This window comes from Nyctibius grandis, chromosome 31, assembly GCF_013368605.1.
Source record: "Nyctibius grandis isolate bNycGra1 chromosome 31, bNycGra1.pri, whole genome shotgun sequence".
Classification (NCBI taxonomy): Eukaryota; Metazoa; Chordata; class Aves; order Nyctibiiformes; family Nyctibiidae; genus Nyctibius; species Nyctibius grandis.
The window spans coordinates 2,515,625-2,540,707 of record NC_090688.1 but is presented as its reverse complement, the minus strand read 5'-3'; the positions used below and the strand labels follow the sequence as shown (position 1 = coordinate 2,540,707).

The 25,083-nt window shown below is 46.2% G+C and overlaps 1 protein-coding gene across 1 annotated transcript in view; it reads right to left on the bottom strand.

The window, feature by feature from the left end:
* LOC137674743 (fibrillin-2-like) overlaps window positions 1-6,413 on the bottom strand; it is a 99,270-nt gene extending 92,857 nt beyond the window's left edge. The window contains exon 1 of the mRNA XM_068420418.1: window positions 6,244-6,413. Within this exon, the coding sequence (XP_068276519.1) occupies window positions 6,244-6,413 (170 nt within the window). The remainder of the gene's footprint in view (window positions 1-6,243) is intronic.
* Window positions 6,414-25,083: the final 18,670 nt, after the last annotated feature.

Here is a 25,083-nt window from a genome sequence, read left to right as displayed (position 1 = left end):
CAATACTTGCCTTCATGTTCCCTGCCAATAACAAGAGAAACCAGCCTAGACCAGAAGTCCAAGATCAACCATTTCACAATATAAATCAAGACACAAGGAAAATTTAGGAACAAGAGTCTTAAGTCAGAAGTTTCCAGCTACTGCCTTAATTTTGCTCCTTCTGTTGCTTGTAGTATTTCACCTCTGGCTTTATGAATAAATACAAAGGGTTTACCTGTGTGGAGTATGTGGACCTGGAAGCAGCTGAGATGTGCTCAAGAGACGACTGGATCACAGTGACGGAAGCTCCAGTTGCACCCTTATTGAAGTGATCTACACTCACTCTAAACTCAGCTTTAGCAAGTCTTGGAGCACAGAGACCCACGTCCTGCCCAGGGCAGGGATGTGGTGGGAGAAGGCAAGAAAGCTTTGCTAGAGTCTGACCATGCTCTTCCCTGCCATGTTCTTCCTCATCCTTTCAAAGTGGAGATGCCCCAAAGCTCCCTCCTTGAAGAAGGAGAGGCCTCTGTGTATGCATGAACATGCATTTCACAGTCCTGTAAGGAAACTGGTATTTAGAATAGAATATTTCAGTTGGAAGGGACCTACAACAATCATCTAGTGCAACTGTGATGGCACGTAGGCAACCACAAGCAGCACAGTCCATTTCAGACAGCAATTTTTAATAAGTACTGGAGTTCTGCTGTTACTCTTTGGCTACACATGTGTGTAGCTTCAGTTGGTGTAGTTAGTGACATACCCCCAGATTTGCTTCTTTAAGTATTTAAATCATCATAGCTACAAGGGTCTTTTTCACAAACAACCCACACAATCAGTAGGACAGAGTCTGGCTGCCTAAACTGCAGGATTAAGTTACAAAATAGAACATTTTAGCTTCCACTGCCTCTTGGTAGCACCTTGGTTCTTACTCTAAGAAGGATTTCATTTTCAAGGAAGTTTTCTACAACTTTGAGGTCAAGAAATCAATTTTTTATAAGGAATGAAAGCTGAGCATCTGCATTTAAAGGACTCCACTCTGGGACTTCAAAGAAATAAATACCTCTCACTAGATTTACAGTAGCAGCAGAGATGGTACCACTGCAAAAAAGATTTGCTGACTCCCACTTCAGGCTTACTCCTTTCAATGAAGTCAACTAAAACATTATACTTGAACTTGGCAGAGGCAGAATCAGGGCCTGAATCATGAAACATCTGACAGTGCTGGTTGTGTTTTGGGCATCAGCTCTTTTAAAAGGCACAAATTTCCGATAAACCTAAAGCAAGAGTGAAGAAAATTACAGTTGCTGCTGGTCAAAAAAACCCTTTTGTAATTCCTGTACTAAAATGTTTGTGGAACCACAAGGTCAGGGAGAGAGTCGGATTAAAACGCTGATGGAAATCATCTGCTCTCTGTGGACATCTCAGTGAACTGCAAAAGTGGTGAAGCTCATCTCTGCTATGTCCAACCTCCCCTTGACATTAACCACCATCCCAGTGTCAGCTCCACTTTAAAGTGGTGCCATGTGGCCCAGAATCGCAGCCCGTGGCTTTCCCTCTCCACTGCATTTGAACTTCCAAGCTTAGGGAGGATTCATCTACATCCCAGCAGTCTTTTACAGTCGCAATGTGCCTTTTCCTCTCCGTTCCCCAGAGTCAAGTTGGAAACTAAGATGCCAAAAATCTTTGGGAGAGAAGCTTGGAAGCTCCTCATATTCCCCACAATTAATTTAGACACCTCTCTGTCTTTTTGCATAAGTCAGACCAAGGGAGTAGGTATAACAAACGCCTCTCCAAACATCCTCTTTTCAACCATCTTCTCAATTGCAGTGGCCATTTCATAATTAATGGGCTTGACATAATTAGTTGTGTTTAAAGTCAGGCTATAGCTGAGCCTTTATTCTTACTTGAAAAAACAGGCAGCCATGAACTTACAGGAAATCGTGCTGCCAGCAAAGAGCTCAGCTGGCTGCAGACTAATCATCTTTTCTTTCCCCTTTGTTAAACACATTCTTGCTCTTGGAAACTGTTCAATAGTTCATTAAACTAATAATCCCATTCAAATCCTGCCTCATAAATGGATTTGTCAGTGCTGTTCCTTTCAGAGGACGGTCATTTTAAATTGTCTCTACTTTAATGAGTTTAAGGACAGATTAAATCACGGCTTTGGCTGTGATTTATTGCTCCACATTACTTTATTGTTATTTATAAAAGCATCAGTGAATAACAGACTTGTTTATTTTGCATTTATTTCATGCTTTGCATTTATTTCATACTTTTCCCTTTATTAAAGGAGACTGGGACGGAAATAGGCCTCCAAATAAATATGTTTCCAGCAGAAACATATACAATCTTTCCTCCTGCATTGCTGAAGCCTCTTTCACCAAGACATCTACAACTGTCCTCATGCACAGCCAGGTCACTCCAGACATCAGGTTGTGGTGGTCATGTTGGAGTTACTAGAGAGCAGTTTCTTGCTACGAGCTGTATGTTAAGTGATTTGGTGTATTTCTATTGGTAATAATTGACTAAGACTTCACACAAAGCAACTTGCCACCAAAAGAGAGCAGATATTCTGTGCTGTTTAGGCTTACTCAAGACTTTCCTGGGAAACCCACAGGAAGTTATTTGTGCTATGTGTAGGAGTAGGAGATGTTTAAGTGAAAATGAAGGAAGGAGCACTGAAGAACTCTTCGAGTTGTTAAAAATTCCCCTATAAAGATATCTGGGTCACACTTCTCTGTGCAGTTCCAGTGTGATTCTACTTTCTTGTCCAAATTGTGATGTAACACAATTTAGAGATGGAGGGAATCTATTATTCCATCCACCCAAGAGAAAAGGAGGCACATACAAGAATAAATGGTAGAGCAAAAGCCAGATCTAGCTTGTCAAGATAGTGGCTGTCCTTTGAGTCCTCTAATCTATCGATCTGTCCTATTCCACTTTGGGAGCAAAGGTATTTCTGCCATGGACAAAATGCTCTGCGAATGGCACGTTAATGTTGTAAAAGGCTTTGAGATCTGGCAGGATGGGAGGTATCAAGCACAGTGCATGAAAGGAAAACATGGATTAACTTGTGTTGGGAAAACAAATAAGTCACGGCTACAGACAGTCCAGAAGCCCTGAGCAGAAGGTTTCCACAAAGGAGAAGACGACTCTGCACTGCTTCATCATTAGATCTAACCAGCAAATCCTCAAAATCTGTTTGTCCCTTTTTTTCCATCCAGGACAATATAGAAAGTTTTAAACATTCTCACAGAAACCAGAGTGTTCAGGATGGTGGCTGGGGGTGGTGGCCCAGGGCTCACCAGGGAAGCTGCCCATTCAGGCTCATGCGATGCAGCTAAACTTTGCTGTATTTTAACTCTAGTTTATTTAAATGCCTTTCATGCAAGCCTCAGAACCAAAGAAAGTCTCGGAACCAAAGCTATTCCAGATGAAAGTGGAATTGAAATTAGAGTATCTCTCTGAAAAAGAAAGTTGTGGGTCTTTGAAAGCAAACGCCAAAGTAAATATTTGAAATGGTGTCATGAACTATTAAAACAGACAGAGATAAATGTGTGTAGAGGTGTGGCAATATAAAATAGACTATTCCACAAATTGCAATAGTCAAGATAAGCCACCTGCATGCCCACGTTGTAAAATAACATCCAATTTAAAAAAAAAAAAAACACCAACCCTACCTTCCTTTACATTTAAAGTTGCACCAAGAAAACTCACTGTTCATTCATTTCTTTTGCTATTGCAGTGCTAGTCTGTGAATAAACCAAACCTTAAATTATGACTTATCTGATTTTCCCCAAAGTGTATCAAACTCAGATTTTTACAGCAGCAAAGAATCCTGATACCTGAAGGCAGCAAAACCAAGTCAGGGAAGACGTTGATCCACAACTGCAAGTCTCCAGAATTGTTTCAAGGCAGAACATAAGAACGAGGGACTAGCACTGTTTGGGGAATCTACAACAGAAATTACTGGGTGTCTCTGGCTCTGCAGGAGATGGCTTTCACAGCCTGCCAGACCCATCTACAGCATTGCAGCTGGTGACATCTGCAGCTGCTTTCTCAGCCCAGTAGAACATCATTTAAAACATCACTTTTCAATAGATTTCTCATCTCAAGTGGTTTTTATCTGCTTATAAAATAGAGATTTTAAAGAGAGATTGCCGAAGGGCTGGAAATCCTGAAGGAGAGGTTTGGACACAAAACCTAGGAGACTGCCAGGGTCACTTGACACAGAGCATGGGAAGCGCCTGGGGCAGGAGCTCCAGCCACTCTGAGTTTTGCCAGCTTCCCCTGCACTGCCCACCACAATTCCCTCCCTTGAAACAAGACTGTTCTCCCAAGGGTCAGGAAACAATGATTCTTCAGTTGTCTTAAATTATAGTTGCACAGACTTCCTTAAACAGACCTTGCACTTATCCCAGTGGGGTTTTTTTTTTCTTTTCCTACAGCAATTGCCCCAGAGGGCATGAGGAAAGCAGAAGAGAAAATAAAGGAGGCAGCAGTGTGGTCCTCAGCTCCCTACAGGGAACTGGGAGCCAGACACTTCAGGCCTGATTCTGATCCTGCCTCGAACTTACTGTGTGGCCTTTGGGAACTTACACAACTGATAATTTGGTGTTACTTTACTCAAGTGCTGGTCCATGTCTGAGGCTTTAAGTACAGAAGGGTTTTCAGAAGTAATTTCTAACTTTGGAATCTGGGCTTCATTTTCAAAATGCACTTGGGATTTGGACCCTGCAGGCTCACCAAAAGTCAAAAGGATTTAAGCTGTAAGTCATTTTTGACAGCAAAATCTGGTCACTTAAGTCACTGCGTGCCATAAGACTGCTGGACACCAGTGACCTCCTCTTGGGTCCCATGAGGAATGGAAACACTCATTGTTTCTTTGCTCTGCCTTTCCTTTCTCCTCATAGGGCTGCATGAGACAGGATTATCAGTGCACAGGTCAACTCCTTCCAAGCCTTTTTATCTCCATTACGAGCACAGTAATCAATCACACACAGCCCTGGGCAGCCAGGCTGAACAAGAGTCTCTGGATCTGGTAGACTGTCATCCCATCCTTTTCAAGAAACAGCCTTCATCCCCATTAGTCATAAAGATTTGGGATGTTTTATCTGAGGGATGATGGACTCGGAGGGAAGCATGGCAGAAGGACTTATGGGGTATATTGGGGGAGACATAGGGTGTCCCTACTCTGTGAGGGAGCTGATGGCTGCGTTTGGTAGCTAGTTTGGAGAAGACCAAACCCCCAGCACAGCTGCTGTCCATCTTTTCCAAATCCACCGTAGCAGGAGGGAGTGGCCACGCACGTTTGAATTCCAAGAGCAGATGCCGCCAGCCCACAGCCCTGCCCCTGGCAGCTCGACGGCCGCGCTCTGTGTTCCAGCTCCAGCCCAAACACGGCGCATTTGACTGTCTGGGCTGAAAGCACAGCACTCCATCCCATTCAAGCAGCATTCCCCAGCAAGTGCCGGAGGACTCTGGCACAGCCCAGGATTCGCGCGTGTATCACGTTCTGCTCTGATTCTGCCCACTGACACAGGAACACTTTCCAAGAACTACAGCCAGGCAGACTTAAAATAACCCAGAATCAACACCAGGGCCAGGAACCATCTTGAGAGCATGGAAACACAGCCGAGCTCCAGCACAAGCTTCAGGATTTTCTAGCTGAGCCCTGTCTCCCTCCTCAGGTGGAAAACGCTCACGGGTCCAGCTCTCACACTCATTTATCTATAGATGAGACCACAATACACAACTATTCTGCACAAAAAGGGACTTAGGGTGACACCTTCCCATTAGCAATGATCACCGCGTAAAAGCAGCCATCAGAGGCAATACCCTCTCAATACAGCCCAGAGCTCTGACTGGTAGCACAGAGCCAAAGGCAACTCCAGGGTCAAAACCTGAGCCGACAGCATCCCCACTAGCGATGGTGGAAAGCCCAGCCACAGCCATCGCTCCAGGTAAATGCCCAGCATCCCTCCTGCAAACAGTCAGGGTGCAGATGGCTCATCACAGTCCTGGCAGGTGAGCCCTAAGGTGCTGTGACCCACTGAACACAGCAGCAGAGCTCAGCTCTCTGCTCGCATGGAGGTCTGCTTGGTTGTCCCCTGTGGCATGAGCTTTCCTGCTACCGCAGGTCTGCAGAGCGGACGCCTGAGCTCAAGGAAAGGAGATAAAAGGCAATTCTGCAAGCATGTCTCTATGTGTTATGATAATAAACCAAGTTCTGCTGTGTGAAATAGAAAAGAACATTAGACGTACCCTCGTAAAGTGTCTTGGCCTCTTCTTCTCACTCTGCTGGCTGGCTGTCTTTCCTCGTAGCCTGCAAATCTGTCTGTCTGCAAGTCCCCTTCATATTGACCCCAGGCTTGTTCCACGTACATAACTGCTGTACATCCCAGCATGAACCTGGCCAGCCATAATACCCCCATGATGGCACGGATTCCTCGATTCCCCTGGCTGCCCCGAAAGCTTCTTCCAGCTGGAGGGTCCCTGCTGCCTTGGTGGAGGATGGTTTGTGGCAGCAGCCCCTAAGTGCCAAGGTGCCGTCCTGCCGCTCCCTTTCTAGAAGCAAAGACAGAGGAAAGAGAAAGAGAGACACAAGTGTCCTTAAGGGCTTCTCATGTTTTTAAAATGATTGATCATCCCAGGCAGCCCCTCCCTGGAGTTAATACAGTGGGGCCATACAGTCACACCGACTTTGGCTCCTTGTACATGCAGCCAACATGTTCACACTGTCTTTCCCTACCAGAGCATTGCCAAACCTTTCTTTCTCAAGAGCCGGAAACCAAGAGAAAATCTCCAAGAGCCATGGTTCTATGCTTGCACCTGTTTCCCTGCCCTCCTGATGGAGAAACGAAGTGACAAAAGCACATCTGTCCTGTGCCTGCCCATGGTGGTGGGTTACAATAGCGCCTTGGTTCAGAGGAGCAACAGGAGATGCAGGGTTAAAAGCCAGGGGAGAACTTCAAGAAAGGGCAGATCCTATTTATGGACCATCTTCCCAGGTCCCCTACCTCTGTTCTACTGCATCATACTCCAGATAGATCAGTTGCTGGAAAACCACCTCGCAGATACCTGGTAACTCTAGCTGGCTGAGGGGACCAGTCTGCTGGCAAAGCCATCAGAGGGACATGTACACCAGCGCTGAGGTAGGCAAAAGGGTGACCATGGGCTGGAGTGAGATGGAAGACTGAGCTGGGGCTAGAGCATGAAGACATGGTGCATTAAACCAAGCCTGGTTTCCATGGAGGGTGAAGGGGCAGAAGAGAAGGTTGGGCATGGGAGGGATGCAGGAGAGCCCCTGAGCTGGGGCAGGTAGCTGAGCACAGAAGGCCATGGGGAGGGGGATGATATGGGGTCCAAAGCCTCTGTGGAGGGAGTGAGCAACGGAGACCCCTCACACCTCTGGTTGTGGACAGACCTTGGGGCGAGCAGAGCATGGCCAGCTCCCCAGGCCTGGGGCTACGAGATGGCCATAGCCAGATCCAGGGCTTGGCCCTGAGCCACACCAGGGTAGGTCCTCAGCCCCCAGAGACTTTCTGCCCAGTCCTGATGAACAAAGCCCCCTCCTGGGAAATAAAAGGCAGGAGCCCTGCTTCCCCTGGGGGGGCAGGTGACATGGTGGAGGGGTCCCCTGGGCCCTGCCTGGGGCCAGCGTGAGCAAAGCGCCGAGCCCAGAGGGACGCTGGGGGTGAGCCCATGCCGTGGGGCACTGAGGGGAGAAGGAGCCCACAGCAGTCTCCGGAGCAGCTTTATTTCAGTCCTTACTGCCATCCTGGGTCTGAGGGGCTCCAGGCACGGAGGGGACAAAGGAAAACAGCCCTGGGGAGGGGGTATGGGCCCTGGCACAACACAGATCCCCCAGGAGCCACGGTGCCAGCGGTGACTCCCTGGGGCGGCTGCTGGCCTTGGCCTGAGGGGGCTGATATGGGGTGCCAGGAGCAGGCCGGGCTCGGGTGGGAGACCAGGGAGGTGACAACGGGAGAAAGCCCGATGAAAAAGCTCTGTAAAAGGGATGGCAGAGGAATGTGCTCCACAAACTGCACCCCCTCCTCATGCTCCCTCTTATTCCTCCCCCCCCAGCCCCACTCCCCCCCCACCATTCCCCAAATCTCCCAACCCTGCTGTGAAAACGGGGCTGGGGAACCCTTCCTCCCTCCTCCTGGCCGGCGGAGGGTCAGAAAGCATCTCTCACCTCAAGACCCCAAAGCTTGCTCCTCACAGGTCTCCCCTCTCCACCCCAGAGTGGAAATAATCTGCTGCTTCTGCGAGAGGCACGGGCTGGGAGCCGGCTCCTGCGGGGAGGGACAGGGCCCCCGAGCCTCCCCTAACTGTCCCCCTTGCTTTCCCACAGCAGCACTTTCCCGTTCCAGCTCAGCCCCAAAGCAGGGGGGAAAAAAGAAAAAAAAAATCATTAACCCAGACAAGGCAGAAAATGTGTCTGAACCAAAAAAACAAAAAATTAAAATTAAAAAAAAAAAATTAAAATAAGCCCAAACAAAACCACTGCTCCCAATGTCCCAGCTGGGAATCTCTCAGCTCTTGAGGGCACGCATTTTTCAGGCTCTAATATTTCAAATGCAGTGAATGAGACAGAGTGGGAAGGAGGAAAAAAAAAAAAAGGCAGGGCTGGGAGCAGAGGCAGAGACAAAGAAACTGCCCTTCCTGCAGCCCTAAGAGCTCTGCTGCTGCCCGTCCCGAAGGCTGGGTACGAGTATCCTCAGCGAAACAAAAGGGAGAGCGTTTCCACCGCTCCCAGAGCTCCCAAGGTAGAGCACAAGTGGAAAAAGAAGTCGTTAAAAAGCATAAAGTTTCGCACTTCGGGAGATTTCCAGCCTTCCTAAAGAAATTAAACTGGAAAAAAAAAAGTCCAGATGCATCCATTTCCTCACGGAGAAATGAGAAGCATGACAAATGATCGATACACAGGCACGTACTCTGAGAGCGTTCACACAAGTCTAACTAAGAGAGTATGGAAAAGTCATTTACACCATCAAAGGAGAGTTTAAAAAAAAAAAAAAAGAAAGGCTTAAAAATTATTTTCAGCTCCATCAAACACCGCTTGTAAGAAATGCACTGACAAAGCAAAGAGAGAATCAATCACTAAATCAGAGTTTAAACTGATTTGCAAGTTTGGAGGCAATCAGGAAAGACGTTTTAAAACCATGCCTTTGAGTGTGCAAATTAAATCAATCAAAAAAAATGTGCAGAACAATTAAATACAATTAGGCAGACAAACAATTAGGAAGATAAAGAGAAAGAAATAAGCTCTTAGCTATGCAGCCCTGGAGTTAGTCTGAAACTGTTTAAATACCTTTAGGTCCTGGAACTGGTGATGTACCCAGAGCTCCTTTGTTTAGTGGAGATCTGGGCAGAAAAGAAGGGAAATAAAACCCTCTCAACTCTTGAAGGAGAGAAGAAAAGGTACAGCCTCATCCAAATTGGACAGGGGGAGGGCCTTGAAGCGGAGAAAGGGGTGCAGGAGGAGTGGGAGCAGCGAGAGGACAACCCTACCGCATTCTTCAGCCAAAAGTTTTTAACTTCAAGGAGGGGCTGGGGGAAAAAGAGAGAGAGAGAGGTTGGGTTTAAGCAAGAGCCGGTCTGAATTGCAGACATGATTATCACCTAGGCATTCCTTCTGAGCTTGAGGATTCGTTTGGGTCAGTTCATTAGGGGCCACTTGGGGTTCAGCTGGATGCAGGGAGGGCTTGTCCCAAATTTAGGCTAGAGCTGCAGGAGGGCTTTGGTAACAGTGACTTTGCATCAAAGGAGGTGGTGAAAAAGAATTTGCTTTCAATTTGGGACTTTTTTTTTTTTAAAAAAAAAATGATGGTGTGTTAACAGTAAGAAAAAAAAATAAGATTTTAAGTAAAAGGCACTTTTCTTGCTGATCATTTCCCTGTACTTAGTGCAACTAATGTGAAACAATTAAGGAAAGACAGATGGCTTGAAGGATAGGTGACCCAGCACAGGACCTTCACCCTCAAAAGTTACCTCGGCTCCAGAGGAGTAATTTTTTGAAGTTAAAAGCATTTTCTCAAAATAAATAAATATATTAAAAAAACCCGCTGGTGATATTAAGTCTTTCTTCTAAGGAAGAACTTTGAATGTTAGCTCTGAGTCTAATTCCACTCTTTTGCTCTGTGCAAAAAAAATCTTCCCTCTGTCTCTTGCTTTAGGAATGGCTTTTCTTTAAATAATATATAATAAAATGCACATGGCCCTCCTCCCCTCTGAGCTCCCTCTGCTCTGTGCCACTGCACACCCACGACTTTTCCAGGAGGTGGAATTCCCACAGCATGGACAGCCAGGGTGCCAGAAGTCCCCCCAAAAAGCCCAAACCAAGCTGCTTTTCAGGTCAAAGAGGTTCAGAGAAGTTTCTGCACCAAACGGAACCCAAACGGCTGTGCACAACGCACCCGGAGACGTGAACGCCTCCTCATTATCCCACCATCTGGCTTGGAGCTTCGGTTACCTCTTTACACCCGGTGGACGAGGGTTCAAATGCATCAGTTCGTAGAGGTGCAGAAATTCCAGGGCAAGCCCCAAGCTGACAGGGAGGCTGTCATCTCTCCTCCTCCCTCTCTGAAATGTCCTCCCTGCCTTCTTTGTTCTTCCTCCACTCTTCCTAATCAACCCCCCTACTAGCTTTATAGAAGTCAGGATGATGCTCAGCCTAATTAACAGCAAACTTGCTGAGACTACCAGGGAAAAGGCAGAGCTTTTTCCATGAGCAGCCAATAACAGAGCGTTGCAAGGAATGCAGCTCTGTCAACACATCTGCAGAGCTCAACGAGACACAAAACCCATTTCCTGGGCCCCATCCTGCAATACCTATTTCAGTTTAAAATAAACATGGCCTTTACCTCGTCGAGAATGGCAGAACTGGGACGTCCTACAGAGCAGAACAGCAATGAAAGCCCAAGAAATGACATTTTCCTCCCTCTCAAGGGCACAGCAAGTTGGTGACAACTGCTGAGGCAAAAGATTAGCTTTCCAGTCTGGTCTAGTTTAATCCTTGCTACCTCCTATGTTGTGCTCATCATGTTGTTTATGTGGGCACTGGACAGTTAAAGGTATTCTGACACCTAAAAATGCACACGGGGTCTTTGTTATATTTGCAGAAGCTCTCAGAAAACTATCTGCCACCTTTGACCACCAAAATTTTAAAAAACAGACTTTCAATTGTCCAGAGCAGGTGATATTACATAAATGGAGAAGTTTTCTTGTTTCAACCCCAGCTCTTTACTTTTGGAAAGCATTTGTAACACCAGGTAGATTTTATTTGGGTCTCCAGTCTGGGGTATCTGGGCTAGTGAAGACTGTTCTTTGTGCTGAGAATAGATGCTATCTCATGTCTCACCTCTGGCATAGTCCTGCACAATCCCCTTCCTCTGTTAATTCACATGTAACTGATCTCAGAGAACACATTTAATTAACATTTCCTGGGTACATTTGCTCTCCTCTTCCTGCAGTGGGACACAACCCTACAAATGACTGGCACACAAGGGAAATATATATTTTTTTTTTCCTGCATTCCACTTTGGAGGGTTAAGAAGCATTTTAATCCCTCCAACGTACGCAAACCTCTACAAACACGATGCTTTAGCTCCCTCACTGATTTTCTAGAGCAGGGCTTTTCAGCACAGCTGCCTGTGAGTAGGGCACAGCAAGCCCCAGGATTCAGGCAGCCCAGCAAGATCTCCTTCAAAGTCTCCTTCAAGCCTCCAACCAGTTCTTTATCTCCCTGCCATCAAATACTTGTTGCTGGCCATAGGGAGTTAAAAACACTTGTATACATTTTTCTAGCTCCCCATCTGTTTTCCCCCTTGGGTGGCTGGGTGTTTTGGCATCACTTTTGTGCACAATAATATATTCACCCCAATTATTCCTGGGTCTACCTGGTCCCAGGCAGGGTGGAGAAGTCAATTGAATACCTAAAGCATGTAACCTACCTCTGGTGTTTGCATCCAATGTAACTTCATAGCAGACCTCAAGCTGGGGATGGGAGAGGGAGTCAGAGGAAAGTCTTCCTTCTTTCAGGCAACTGGGGTGCACATCAGCCCCCTGAGAAACAAGAAGTGGGGGAACAGTTGATGTTTCCTCAGCTGGAGTTTTTCATGGTCTAGAAAACTCTGCAAAGGAAAAGTTCTAAAGGGGGAGGAGCAGTAGGATGGTTAAATGCCCTCCCCACCATCCCACGTAAAATTACCCTAAATAAAAAGCAGCTGCACTTTTATTGAAGAGCCAAATGGAGAATCCCTGGTTGTAGGAATAAAGGCAGATAAGTATCAATCACCCAACAGATCCATCTGGAGCAGTTTGCTATAGGACAGGAACAGTAACCACTATTTTAACTACTACTGCCTACCTAACAAACAGAATTAATTAGAGAAATTTTCTTAGCTTGGCCTTTGTAGCTTCCAAATCATACCCCAAGAAAACTCAGAGGGCTCAAACTTTTTTTGTAAGTGCATGAACAGCTGTAAAATTAATATCATAGAAAAAAAAAATCAGTTGCCATCCTCTCCAAATGAGGGAATGTTTTTTCATGCCAGCTGCCCTGCGTTTAAGATCCCTGCCTGTAAAACAGGATAACGCCTCGCCTTAGTTCACAGGGCTGTCATGAAGATAAACTACTTGTGAAGAGTTTCAGTTTTAATATGTGAAACACAGTGGAAAAATGCTTGTAATTAATTTACGATTATTAATTATGTGCTTAGAATAGAGCTGTACAACTAATTGATTTTTTTGCTGCACTGGGCAAACTGAAAAATAAAGGAAGAGAAAGGAAGAGTCGTTTAGGGGTGATTTGATGAACATTTTAGCTTGACATGAACACATAATTTGACTTTAAACAATGCACTCACTTTTGGTTTTGGAGGAGTTTTTAATTAATTTTAAAGTATTATATTTATTCAAGCTCCTAAAATGTTCTTTCGAAAGGAAAAAGAACAGCATATAATTTTACGATTAGTGAAATTAAAGATTTGCAAATAATTAAATATTGGTCAAAACTGTTTGACAAACTCAGTAGAGATTTACAAGTTTTTCGGAGCATTGGACTAGCAATTTTTGCCATGTCTCTTGTGCACCTGGACTGAACTGTGGGCAATAAATAATGCATATGACCATCTGAGAGGGCAGAGAAAAAGATCACATCTCTTCATTTCAGTGAGTTCCAGGTAGCACGTGCGCTGCACCTGACATTCCTATGGAAAAATAGCAGGAGATCCTCATTAATTAATGTCATTATCATCATGAAAATGCACAGAGGAGGATGTTTAAAGTTCCCTGGACAGTTGTTAACGTCAACATTTTCTTTTTAATGCTGGACTTGGCCATCTCGTGGCTATTTCTCTGGGCAATACATGATATCAGGATCTTATGAATATAAGTATAATGAGAGATGGAAAACTGGGTTTTTCTGTCTCTCTCAGCAGTGTCGGTTCTGATGTTACACGTTATTCCACCTCTTTCCTATATTTCTGCAGAAAATTGTAGGAGATTACGTCTTCAGTCATATCAATGACTGTCAAAAACATATAACAGCTGAGTTAAGGTAGCTTTAACTTTTCCATTTCTGACTTCATTGAGTGCAATCTAAAAATGCATTCGCTAAAATTAGTACGTGTTGCTTCTTGCAAGATGACACAATTGCTGTCAGGACAGCAACAGTTCTTAATTGTGATGTCATTAAAAAAAAAATCAATATCAGGCTCTTGTGTTCAGATTCTTGCTGAGAACTGAGGTCAGGGAATGTGGGATTTACGCTGCGGCTCCAAGCTCCCTGCAAGGCTGTGTCCTGGCAAGCCCACAGCTGCTCGCTCCAGCTCTGAAACTAAGAAATTAGAGATTTTATTTAAAGGGAATGGCGTAGAATGATCTGAGGAGGATATGGTGAAGTGGACATGGCTGATAAACCTGCACTACCTGGGAGCTTTGCAGTGCTGGGGCGTGGGATGCTACCAGCGGGCAGAGCGGTGGTCACTGGGACCAGCGACTCAGATGACAGTGATAGAGGAAGCCAGGAGAAGGATCCTGAGGAGCCAGACAGACGTGCCTGTCCAAAGGTGACCGTGGGCTCCACTCCTCCTCAGTAGGCAACGAAAGATGCTCTATCCTAGATGGAGCTGTGACCCCTGGTTTCCTCCTCAAGGACAGGTGGATGTCCCTCAGGCCCAGGACAACCTGCAGAGCATCCCTTCCTCCTGCAGCTGCTCCAGAGATGCCGAGTGAGGTCAGAGTCCTGTCCCTATTACCGAGCCAACAGGATTTCGATGCTGTTCCTGGGTGTTCTACAACATCAGTGATTTTTGCGAGATCAAGACAGAGCCCAAGAGACACATTCCATCTTTCTTCAGGTCTGCTGAGGGACAATCACGACATCTCTCCGTGCTTCAGCTTCTGCACCCCTAGATGGGGGCATGATGCCCTCTTCCTTTGAAACAGTGAATAGGAGGCAAAAACAGATGCAGAGAATTTCTAGAAACTTCTCATCAAATTTCATAACGTATTTGAGATCAAAAGGGGAAGCTATCAGCACCACATGAAGCATTTAAAGACAGTCAGGAACAAATTCAGACAAAGGTTTCCTCGGGTAAATGGTTCTACAACATTAACTGTTTCACTTGCTTTCCAGTTTAGCATACGCGTGATCAACAGTTTTTTAACATCAAACCAGACTGTTTTATTATCTGACATTCTAAACAATGCAGCCCAGATCATTTTGCTGCCTCACCTTTCTGCTGAGTCCAGTAATGTTTGTTTACCTAAAACATAGATTCAAAAAGGTCCTGTGTGGACACCAAGTCACTAGGATTCACGACATGAACTTCCTACTCATGCAGCCAGCGGAAGGGAACGGATGAGCGCAGCCAGCTGGTGATTCCCACCCAAGGTTTAAAACAAGCTGGTCAACGCCAGGGCAGCAGACCTGTGAGGAGAAGGGTTAAACGGTGCTCCAGTACCTTGCCTTTGTCATGAAAATGTGACTGGCTGAACTCCACAGCAGAGAATCTACTACCAGCCCCAGAAACTTTCTCCCTCATTAATCACCCTCTGATCTGGTGGACGGTTAATCTGAGGCAGCCGTCTAGGGAGGGCTGTGAGAGCTGATGCCCCAAAAAGGATGCAAGTTAGCCCATCTACCGACACTGGGAAATAGCAGTGGCTTCCACCTCCTAGAACACTGCATATCTCCCCTCCTGCGCATTGTCTAGATGCCCTTTAAAATTCACCAAAAAACCCCCAAACCCAAAGCATCCCAAGGGATCACCCTATGGTTGATACCTAAAATAACCCAGGTGCATTGCACCCTGGCATGAAACAGCACTGCGAAGTCTCCAGACCCACCCACCATTGCCTGGGGTGAGCCCTGGGGGAGTTGCCCTCACGAAAGCAAGTTTGGGGTTTTTTTTCTGAAAAAATTGCTTTTCAATAAGATCTTCTCCAACTAAAGTAAGAGGGTTTATAGCAGGATTTATGGGAGGAGGGGAATCTGTTATTGTGAATGAAAGGAGAAGGGTGAGGGCACCAGTGGGAGAGACGCAGGACAGTAATGTGTTAACGACAACTCACAGATCCCAGAGTGGGATGTGAAGGGTCCTGCTGCTGCTCACTCAAAAAACCAAAAGGGCGTTTTAATAGTTAAAGTGGTCATTTGTTTCACGGATTTCCAAAAGCAGAAAGGCCTGATAGAACCAGAGTTGCTAAAATGCCAAACACAGAGCAGGGGATGGCACTTACTTATTTTCTTTGCCCTTTGGATCACGTTGTCCATGTTTGATGCTCATTCATGATGGATGGAAAGGATTGAGGTCAGGCAGAAAAGGGCAGCTGTCCTCTAGACACCCAGAGCAGGAGACAGCCCTGTGCTCTGGATGCCTGGGCAGATGATGCTCCCTTCCCAGTGCTTTCCTGGGTTGCTGAGGCAGAAGCCCATGACACCTGGAGGAACAGAGCCCTAGGGCCATGCTGACACTGCTGCCACATCGCTTTGCAGAACCCCAAAGAATAGCATTACCTCTTTGGTGGGAATGAGATTCTCATTACCTCTCCACCAGCCCCCTGAATCAGCCTTCGGGGGCAGATGGAGGAAAGCTGGGTCCAGCTGGGCTCTGAGCCACTGCCCGAGCACCAGTGAGATGCATTCTTGGCTCTATGAATCAGCTTTGCCTGAGTTCCGTGTGGATTAACTCGGATGAGAGTCTGTACGCCGTCCTGAGACTCTGCGTTTCAGTCAGGGGCGTTTAGACAGGACCAGGTCAGATCCTGATCCCAACGGGTTCGCCACTGGAAGTCACGGGAAGCTCTGAGATGACATTGGCACTGGAATGGGCTACCCAGGGAGGTGGTGGAGTCACCATCCCTGGAGGTGTTTAAGAAAAGACTGGACATGGCACTTAGTGCCCTGGTCTAGTTGCCATGGTGGTGTCAGGGCAATGGTTGGACTCGATGGTCCCAGAGGGCTCTTCCAACCTGATTGATTCCGTGATTCTGTGACCTCGGGGATGGGGGCAAGGGGCCAACAGAGGTGATCGGATCCTCAACTGCTTTCTGCCTTTCCCAGGGCTGTAGAAATATTCCCTAATTTTGCACACGTGTGTCAGGTATTTATGTTCCCATGGGAATCGGGATGTGTACTGACCCAGATAGACCCGTCTGCTTCGCGGGAGCCAACGGCAAGGATCGAACCCAAGGTACCCACTCATGATAAGCTGCTATCAGTGTCCTGCTCAAGCCAAGGCTCCCGCCTGTGTGTAAGATTTGCAGTCTTAAAGCTTGTGACCACGGTTGCAACATTCCTTTTGTTTTCTAGGAATTCGACTCCACCAAGGAGGGAAACCACAGGGAAATTGTTTCAGTGTGCGCTCTGGACTGGGAGAGAAGGGATGGGGCCGAGGCATGATGTATAACACACAACTCAACAGCCAAGATGTTTAAAAAAACACACTTTTATTTAAACCTAAGGAAAGTAACTTTTTTTCTCTTTAGCTTGGCAGGCAGCTGCAGCCGTGCTGAGCCCAGGCAAGTGTAGATCAAAGCCAGGCAAGTCTGCTGCGAAAAATCAAGCACTGGACATTTATTAAGATTTTATTCATAAAAAGCCATGCAGCGAGTGCAGTGGGATTTCACTGTGGAACTTCTGACATGGGAGCTGCCTTATTTAGAATGAAAATTGCCTCTTTCTCCTGCCAGGAGTAAGGCGATTTCCTGTGAAATTCAGATCAGGGTTACAAACACCTTGCTTGTTGCCCTCAGGTGGGCTGGAGTCTGCATCCAGCCCTTGCTCGTGGGGTGGGGAGTCTCACAGCCATGGAGTGGTCACCTCCAGGCAGATGGGAAGTCTCCCCACCACAGCTGTCTGCTCTAGCCCCAAAGAGGCCCACGTTATTCTCTTTTCCCTCGGTTGAATTCAAAGTCCCCCATTTTCAAACTTTTTTTTTATTTGTAGCTCTTTTCTCCCCTTTGTGCAATCTGTAGCACAGAAGTTTAACTTGGCAACGGTGCTGGAACAGATGGAGAACACTGGACCAGCTCCCCAGATCCCAGGAACTTCTGCTCAATGCCGTATGCAGGATTTCCAGCCACTTACTGCTTGGATCTGCCAAGGCAAAGCCTAAAAACAATTTTCAGATAGAGAAGCAGGAATTTTCTTTAGGACATCAGCAATCCACAAGTCACCACATGAGCGTACTTCCCTGGTGGAAGGTCCAAAGTCTGCAAATTCCATGTGAACTAATTTCAAGTGAAAACAAGAGGATAATTTTAGGGAAAGCTGTAATATCCCTTCCTACAACTCACTTTGTAGAAGTATCGGTGTGGTGAAATCCACAACTAGATTAACTTGAAGACAAAGATCAGGCAGAGCTCCTTCAAGGCCATCCACATGCTTCTGTGCCTGGCCGTGAGCAAAAGACACAGGTTGGACTCATTCCTCGGTGGAGAGAATGTCCTTCTTTTTTCTTTCTGTGCAAACAAATGAGTAAAAAACATGTTCACGCTTATGAACGTTGTGCACAATCCAAGCCCAGAGCAGTCGGTTGGCGCAAGGAGATAGAGCAAAGGGATGAACCCACAGGGACTGGAGAGGTTCAGGAGGGGAGCAGAGGGCAAGAGCTCCCTCTTTTCAATTGTAAGGTGGTTACTGGTCTTTTCACAACATACAACAAAGGACAGATTAGTTAAAATTACAACAAGCACAACTTCATAAGGTTTACAAACAAATCTGAAATGGTGATGGGTAGAATTCTCCTGTGGAAAGGAGATTTTCTAAAAGAAATACTGTTTGAAGTTCTGGAATCATCCGTAAATTCTTTCAGTCAAAACAAAGAAAGACATATATTTTTTGGAAAATGAGAACTTCAAGTTTCAATATTTCTTTGACTTTTTTTTTTTCCCAAAACAAAAATACGCAGGGGACCAGATGGGATGCATCTGAAGGTGTTGATGGTGCTGGCCAATGTCATTGTGAGGCTGTTCTCCATCATCTTTGAAAGACCAACCACATCCTGGGCTGTATCAGCAAGAGTGCAGCCAGCAGGTCACGGGCAGTGATTATTACCCTCTATTCAGCACTTGTGAGACCACATCTGGACACCGTCTCCAGTTTCTGGCTCCCCAGTACAAGGAAGACACTGATGTACTGGAGTATGTCCAGCAGAGGCCATCGCGATGGTCAGAGGGTTGGACAGGTAGCCTGAGAGATCAACTGATGACCAAAGGCTGAAGAGCCGCTGGCAGTTTTGGGGGAAGGATTAAATGAGAAGTCTTGACCCAACTATGTGTCCTGTCAGGGTTCTCGGGGTCTGGATAAAACTGCTCTGTGAGCTGGGTCCAGTCCACCACTGTGTTATGGTGACTTGTGCTATAGAGTGGAGACTATTCTGACATCCGTGTCATGAACATCACCCCATATGGGGGGGTTCTCGTCAGTCTGCAGTCCTGAAGGCACCTGCTGGAGGCTGTCTCATAGACATCTCAGTATTGAGCAAGAGGGGAGCAGCGATAACCACAGATTCAGTGTCTCCTGTGCATGCCCTGAGCCAGGTACTCCTCTCCCCACCGGCTTTTAAGGCACCATCGGTTTGTGTGACTAATGAGTGTTTTCCAAATGAGATGCCTCCTCACACATTGTCTAATCCCACTTCTAGACTGAACTCACCTCCTCGTGGATTGCAGAGAGGGAAATAACAAGCATCCCATTACGTAAAAGTGAAAGCAGCTGGGTTAATTAGCTAGTTATTTAGAGAATAAAAGCTGTCCTGTGTATGATTTTTTACTTTTTTTCAGATGGAAAAGACCTGTGAGCTCATCTGTTGTGTTCTCTGCCAATGCATGATGTTATATCATATTTTGTTTTCCCTTCTCAGTAGACAAAACAATTCAGGTTGGTTGAGACGATTGAGCTCTGGTTTAGTTCTTCAAAACCTGCCTATGTTTGGTACCGCACCGTTCAAACAAGTTCCTCAGGATTCCCAAAAGCAGGAGCAGAGCATGAACCTTGCAATGTGAGTGAGGAGCCATGAGGGATGCTCCCACTGTTCTTTGGACTGGCAATGGATGTTCCAAATGCAGACTTTTTCAACCCATCTCAACCTAGTAAATTCTGGAAATGTCCCAGAAAAGAAGGTGTCCTAACACTCTGATCCAGCACTAGAGCTCTCAGCTGACTACCAAGCCAAGGCCTGCAAAGGGCTTTAAAAGCAAATATGAAGCACAGTATATTTATGTTTATTAATTTTTGCAGTTATGCAGAACACTGTGTTAAAGCAGCACTGTTCTTCCTTGAATAGATCCCATCCTGTAACACTGACTCTTTCTTGGGACTTCTACACGCTCTCAAGCGAAGGCAGGATGCCTTTTAATGATTTTCCTTCACACCATGCCTTCTCAAACTCTGTACAAGCTCTACTCAAAGCAGAGAGTTTTAAATAAACCATTTTTGGAGCTCTATGTCTGCACAGGGACACACACGAGATGAATCCCTGGGTAGGGATGTGGATATCCTGTGGAAGTTTTACGCAGTTCTTCCTACGTGTTCAAACGTGGAGGAGTCCCCACGTACCTATGTTCTGTCTTGGCTTATCTTCAGTCCCGCCCAGTTCTAACACAGAAGATGGGAAATCCTGTGTGTTTGCACTCAAGTCTTCCCATCTCTGAGCAAATTATTCATACCAGAGATTTCAGCTCCCTGACCGTGGCAAGCGAAATAAAATCATACTTGTAAACTTCTCTTGCACATATGGCCACCAGGCTCCCTCATACCACCAAGACTGTCAAACCATGTTAAGAGTCGTTCTCCTGTACCCAACAGGCAGGCAGTTTTCAGGAGCATAAGTCGGCTAATCGTACTAAGAGTGGCCTAACCACAACCCAACTTCGCTACGAGCACCTTTGCTTTTTTCCCAAGCACTTCTTTCTGCATCTGCTTCTAAAACTGAAGGCAATGATCTACGCTGTCAAATGACTGCAGTCTTCTGCTTCAGAGCTGGCTGTATTTTAAGGCCAGATTAAAGGTATTTTTGCATACTGCACGGGGCAGTGAAAAGCACTGCAGACAAGTGCTAAATGTGTGAGCCAGTTCTTTGAAAAAGCACAAGGAAAGACTCATCCTGAACTGTCAAATATTTAGTCCAAAACCTTCATCTAACAATGTACAGACGGAATGGGATCATCTCTGGTTTTGCTGGGTGACCTTTTGTTTTCACCAGCTGACCTATCAGAGCATCTCAGCAGCTTACAGCTACAGAATACAAGAGACAGGCCCTTTCATAACCTTCCTGAATAATTAGAAAATCAAGAGACATGTCAAAGTGGAAGTACGGCTGGGTTACCCTCCACAGGTTTGGTGGGAGCAGGTTTAAATGTCTAGCAAGGAAATGCAGAAGAGCAGAAGGGCAGCGGCCAAGTTTTGCATGGCATTTCAGTGACTGGATTCAACTGTAGTATTTTACTTTATGTGGGAAAGGACTAGTCCAGAAGTTTCTATGTGAAATTTATGTCAGTTATTTCTTGTAACTGGAAAGTGTACGTAAGTTCTCAGAGGCTATGTCCACACTAGCAACTAAACAGACTAAGCACTAACCTTTGTCCCCAAGGCTAAGTGGCGTGGCAGGGCTTGTGTCGAGCACTCTATTTCCTAAAATCATGTGGTTGCATCCAAAGGACCTGTTGGAAAGGCTGCTGGACAAATTAGCCCTGCCGAGAAGCACGGTAAGTTCATTCAGGTGGAGCCCTGCACTGAAGTGCCCACGGGGCTTCCCATACACAGTAGGGGCTGTAGCAATAGGACAAGGGGAAATGGTTTTAAACTAAAAGAGGGGGGATTCAGACTAGAGACAAGGGAGAATTTTTTTATGCTGAGGGTGGTGAAACACTGGCATAGGTTGTCCAGAGAGGTGGTAGATGCCCCATCCCTGGAAACATTCAAGGTCAGGTTGGACAGGGCTCTGAGCAACCTGATCTAGTAGATGTCCCTGCTCATGGCAGGGGAGTTGGCCTAGGTGACCTTTAAAGGTCCCTTCCAACCCAACCCATTCTATGAGTCTTTGATGCTATGATATCCCAGTCAGCTCGTTCATTGCCGACTGAGGCAGCACGCATTGCTTCATGCAGCTGCATTGCCCTGGATGGATCCTCTTTAATTCTTCTCCAGTGACATGTCAGCTGTAACACGGTGTTATTCTGTTCAAAGGAGGTCCACAGAGTTTGATTTGTCTGCCTGTGCAGAATCAGCTGGCAAATGCAAACTTCTCTCAGGTTTCATACTGCCCAGGCATTCTTTCACTTCTTGTCCCAAGATTTGCCTCCACAGAAGGTGCTGTGCAAAACTGCATCTGTATTGCGAACGTTGCCAGACCACACAGGCAACACTGGAGCTCGAACAGTACAGCGTGTGCTGGAACAGCCTTACCATCGCATAGCTGCAGCCCAGTGCCACAGACAACAAACCATCCCAAGCAGCAAATTCAGGCCTGAATTCCCCCTGCAGCAAACTGCAATACTCGAAATGCTTGAGCAAAGCCCGATTCTGCCACCCACAAGTCCTGTTATACCAAAAAAGGGGGCAAGCAGCTCCATTCAAATTAGTATAACAAGGACTGCTCTCCTGCCCTGAAAACAACTATCATGTCATGGATTCTGTCCAGGTCCTTAAATCCTCTTCCTGCCCCAGAACAAGGCAGTGACATCTAAACTGGATCATGACCTCACTTATCCCCTGAGCAGTGCATGGTAGTTGGCTGGAAGACTCTTCATTGGCTTGCTCCAAACCTGGGTACTAGCGGTTTATCAGCTCGGACTATCCCAGACCAATGGCCAGCCCCATGCAAGGGTCTGTTTGGCTACCGGTCTAACCCTGCTGTCTAAGAAGAATCCAAAATCTTCAGGATACATTTGAAATGAATTACTGAAAAACACAGAATGGCCAAAAGCGATGAGGAGAAATTTGTGTCCCCTGATCACTCAGTTACAATGGACATTTACGAACGCTAGCAGCACAAGGACGCAGGATTCCTGTCGTGAATCAGGAGAGCAGTGCAGCCTTTAGCATCCTCACCAGAAACACACACAGCAGACGTCTTTGTGTCTTGGGCTGTCTGGCAGAAGATCATTCTGTCTCTCTTGGGAGTTGCATCATTATTTTGTCCTCTTGCAGATATTATTAATATTTCAAGGTCTGGGGAAATAGATTTTCCTTTTTATTCTTTTGGCTCATTAACAGACTCTGCTTGTCAGGGTCGTGTGCGAGTCACCATCACCCTCTGTTATGAGTTAGTCTATCAGCTGATGTCATTGTTTGGCCATAGTAACCTGGATGTCTTTAGTCCGTCGCCTGCAGGGTCTCTTTTCCAGTTCAGTGTAATGAGAGAATAAAGCAAGAGCCAGCAGCAAATCTGTTTCCTTTTAACATACATAGATTTGAGCTAATAGTTTAGCTCTTACTTCTTTGCCTTCCCTGGGAGGTGCAAAACACCCTCTTTCTTCTCAGCTCGCTCTGCCTGGTGCCAGCTGTGAACTAACAGCAGAAGCAAATTTTCCCCTGTGCCAACACCTACATGACTTATTCACTTGAAAAAGGCAGTTCCTGGCTGGCGTCTGACAGGGTGCAGGCGGTGGACGTTGGCCTTGGAAGGCTGGTGCAGCTGGTGGAGGGGCCAGGAAAGGTGCTGGTGTGCACTGACACCACTGCCGCGAGTCCTTATTCTTGGTACATGTTTAATACTTTCATCAAGACAGGGAATTAAAAGCCTGAAGAAACAAAATGACAATGAAATTTGACTTCCTGAATAACACAGGTTTAACTATGGCCCGTGTTGCTCCCAGTACTGTTTATAATAAAAATCTAATGACAAGTTAAAGGGTAGTGGTTCAGCTAATATCAGTCAATATGGCCGAAGCTTGCTGGACCAGTAAGTCTTCATAGACAAGTTTGGTTCAAGGACAGTGTGGATGTAACAGGGAAAAGGCTGGCAGAGCAGATACTCTATGAGTGATGTTGGTAGGGTGTGCACTCAATGGGTTTGGAGTTGTCTAAGAGCGTTACACCTACCTGAAGGGAGGTTGTAGTGAAGTGGGAGTCAGCCTCTTCTCCCGGGCAACTAGCGATAGGACAAGAGTACACAGCCTCAAGCTTGGCCAGGGGAGGTTCAGGTTGGACATTAGGAAGCATTTCTTCTCAGAAAGGGTCATTAGCCATTGGAAGGGGCTGCCCAGGGAGGTGGTGGAGTCCCCATCTCTGGAGGGGTTTAAGGAAAGACTGGACATGGCACTTAGTGCCCTGGTCTAGTTGACATGGTGGTGTCAGGGCAATGGTTGGACTCGATGATCCCAGAGGGCTCTTCCAACCTGATTGATTCTGTGATTCTGTGATTCTGTTATCAATATGGATCATGAGCACACAATAATATCTATGGCTCTGCGATCTTTCGTGCTTTCATCAGAGATATGAAAATAAATGTAAAAGTACTGCTAGGAACACTTGCAGACCCCAAATTGGACAAACTTTCAACAAGGATAAGGACAGGGCCATCAAAGGCAGTGAGCTGAGCCACAGTGGTCGTAAAACAGAGCTGCAAAACTGATCAAAGGCCTGAAGAAAGTCCCTGGCCACACGGCTGGGAAGGCTGATCTACTCGGTTTATCAAAGCAAAAGGAAGTCGGAGGGATAAATTGGTTGCCATGCATGAATATCACTGGGGGAAGGGGAGAATGTGGGATAGAAAAGAGTTCTTTACCATTGGGGAAAAAAACATAATCAGCTGGATGCCAAAGTTGATTACAAATTAGAAATAAGGAAAGCATTTTTAACAGTAACGGCGATTTGCCATCGCAACAAGCCGCCAAGGAGGCCGTGGATTCCCCAGTCCTTGCTGCCTCCAGAGCGAGTCTGGATGTCTCGCAGGAGGAAACGCACTAGTGGAATTGAGTGATTGGGCTCAGTACCAGGATAAATGGGTGAAATTCAGTAATCTCTGGTATCCATGAGGTCACTCTAGATGATCTAATGTCCCTCCTGGCCTCTGGCTCTGCGAAGCTGTATCACCATGTCATCACACCTGCTCACTGGATGTGTGACAACTTCCCGATCCTCCCCATGCTCTTCATCCCCATACAAATGACAACTACTGCATTGAAAATTTCAACTAAAAATATCTGAATATCCATTTCCCCTGGGTTTCCTCCTCTCAATGTATTTCCCTGGCCATTCCTGTCCAAATCTGTACTCCAAACTTTCTCGGTATGTCTGTATTTTTAATAAAAGACTAAGACCGGACTCACCAAAGCTGGTGTTGTATCTACGATAGCACAGCTTTGCTCAGTAAGTGTCCTGCAGCATGCAGTGGAGCCTATCAGTGCTCATGAGCATCCCTCTACAGTTATAGGGAGCAGGGAGCTGAACAGGCAAATTACCAGCAAATTACCCTCAAATGCTGTTGGCCACATCTTGTGCTAATGCCTCAATGGCTTCAGAGAGATTGAAGACCTCTGTTAAAGACCAGAACTGGATATTTTTCTTTGCTTGTGCTACTACAGAGTTTACAATGAGCTCCGCTGCCTTTTCAAGGATCAGCCTCCTCCTTTAAGAAACAATAT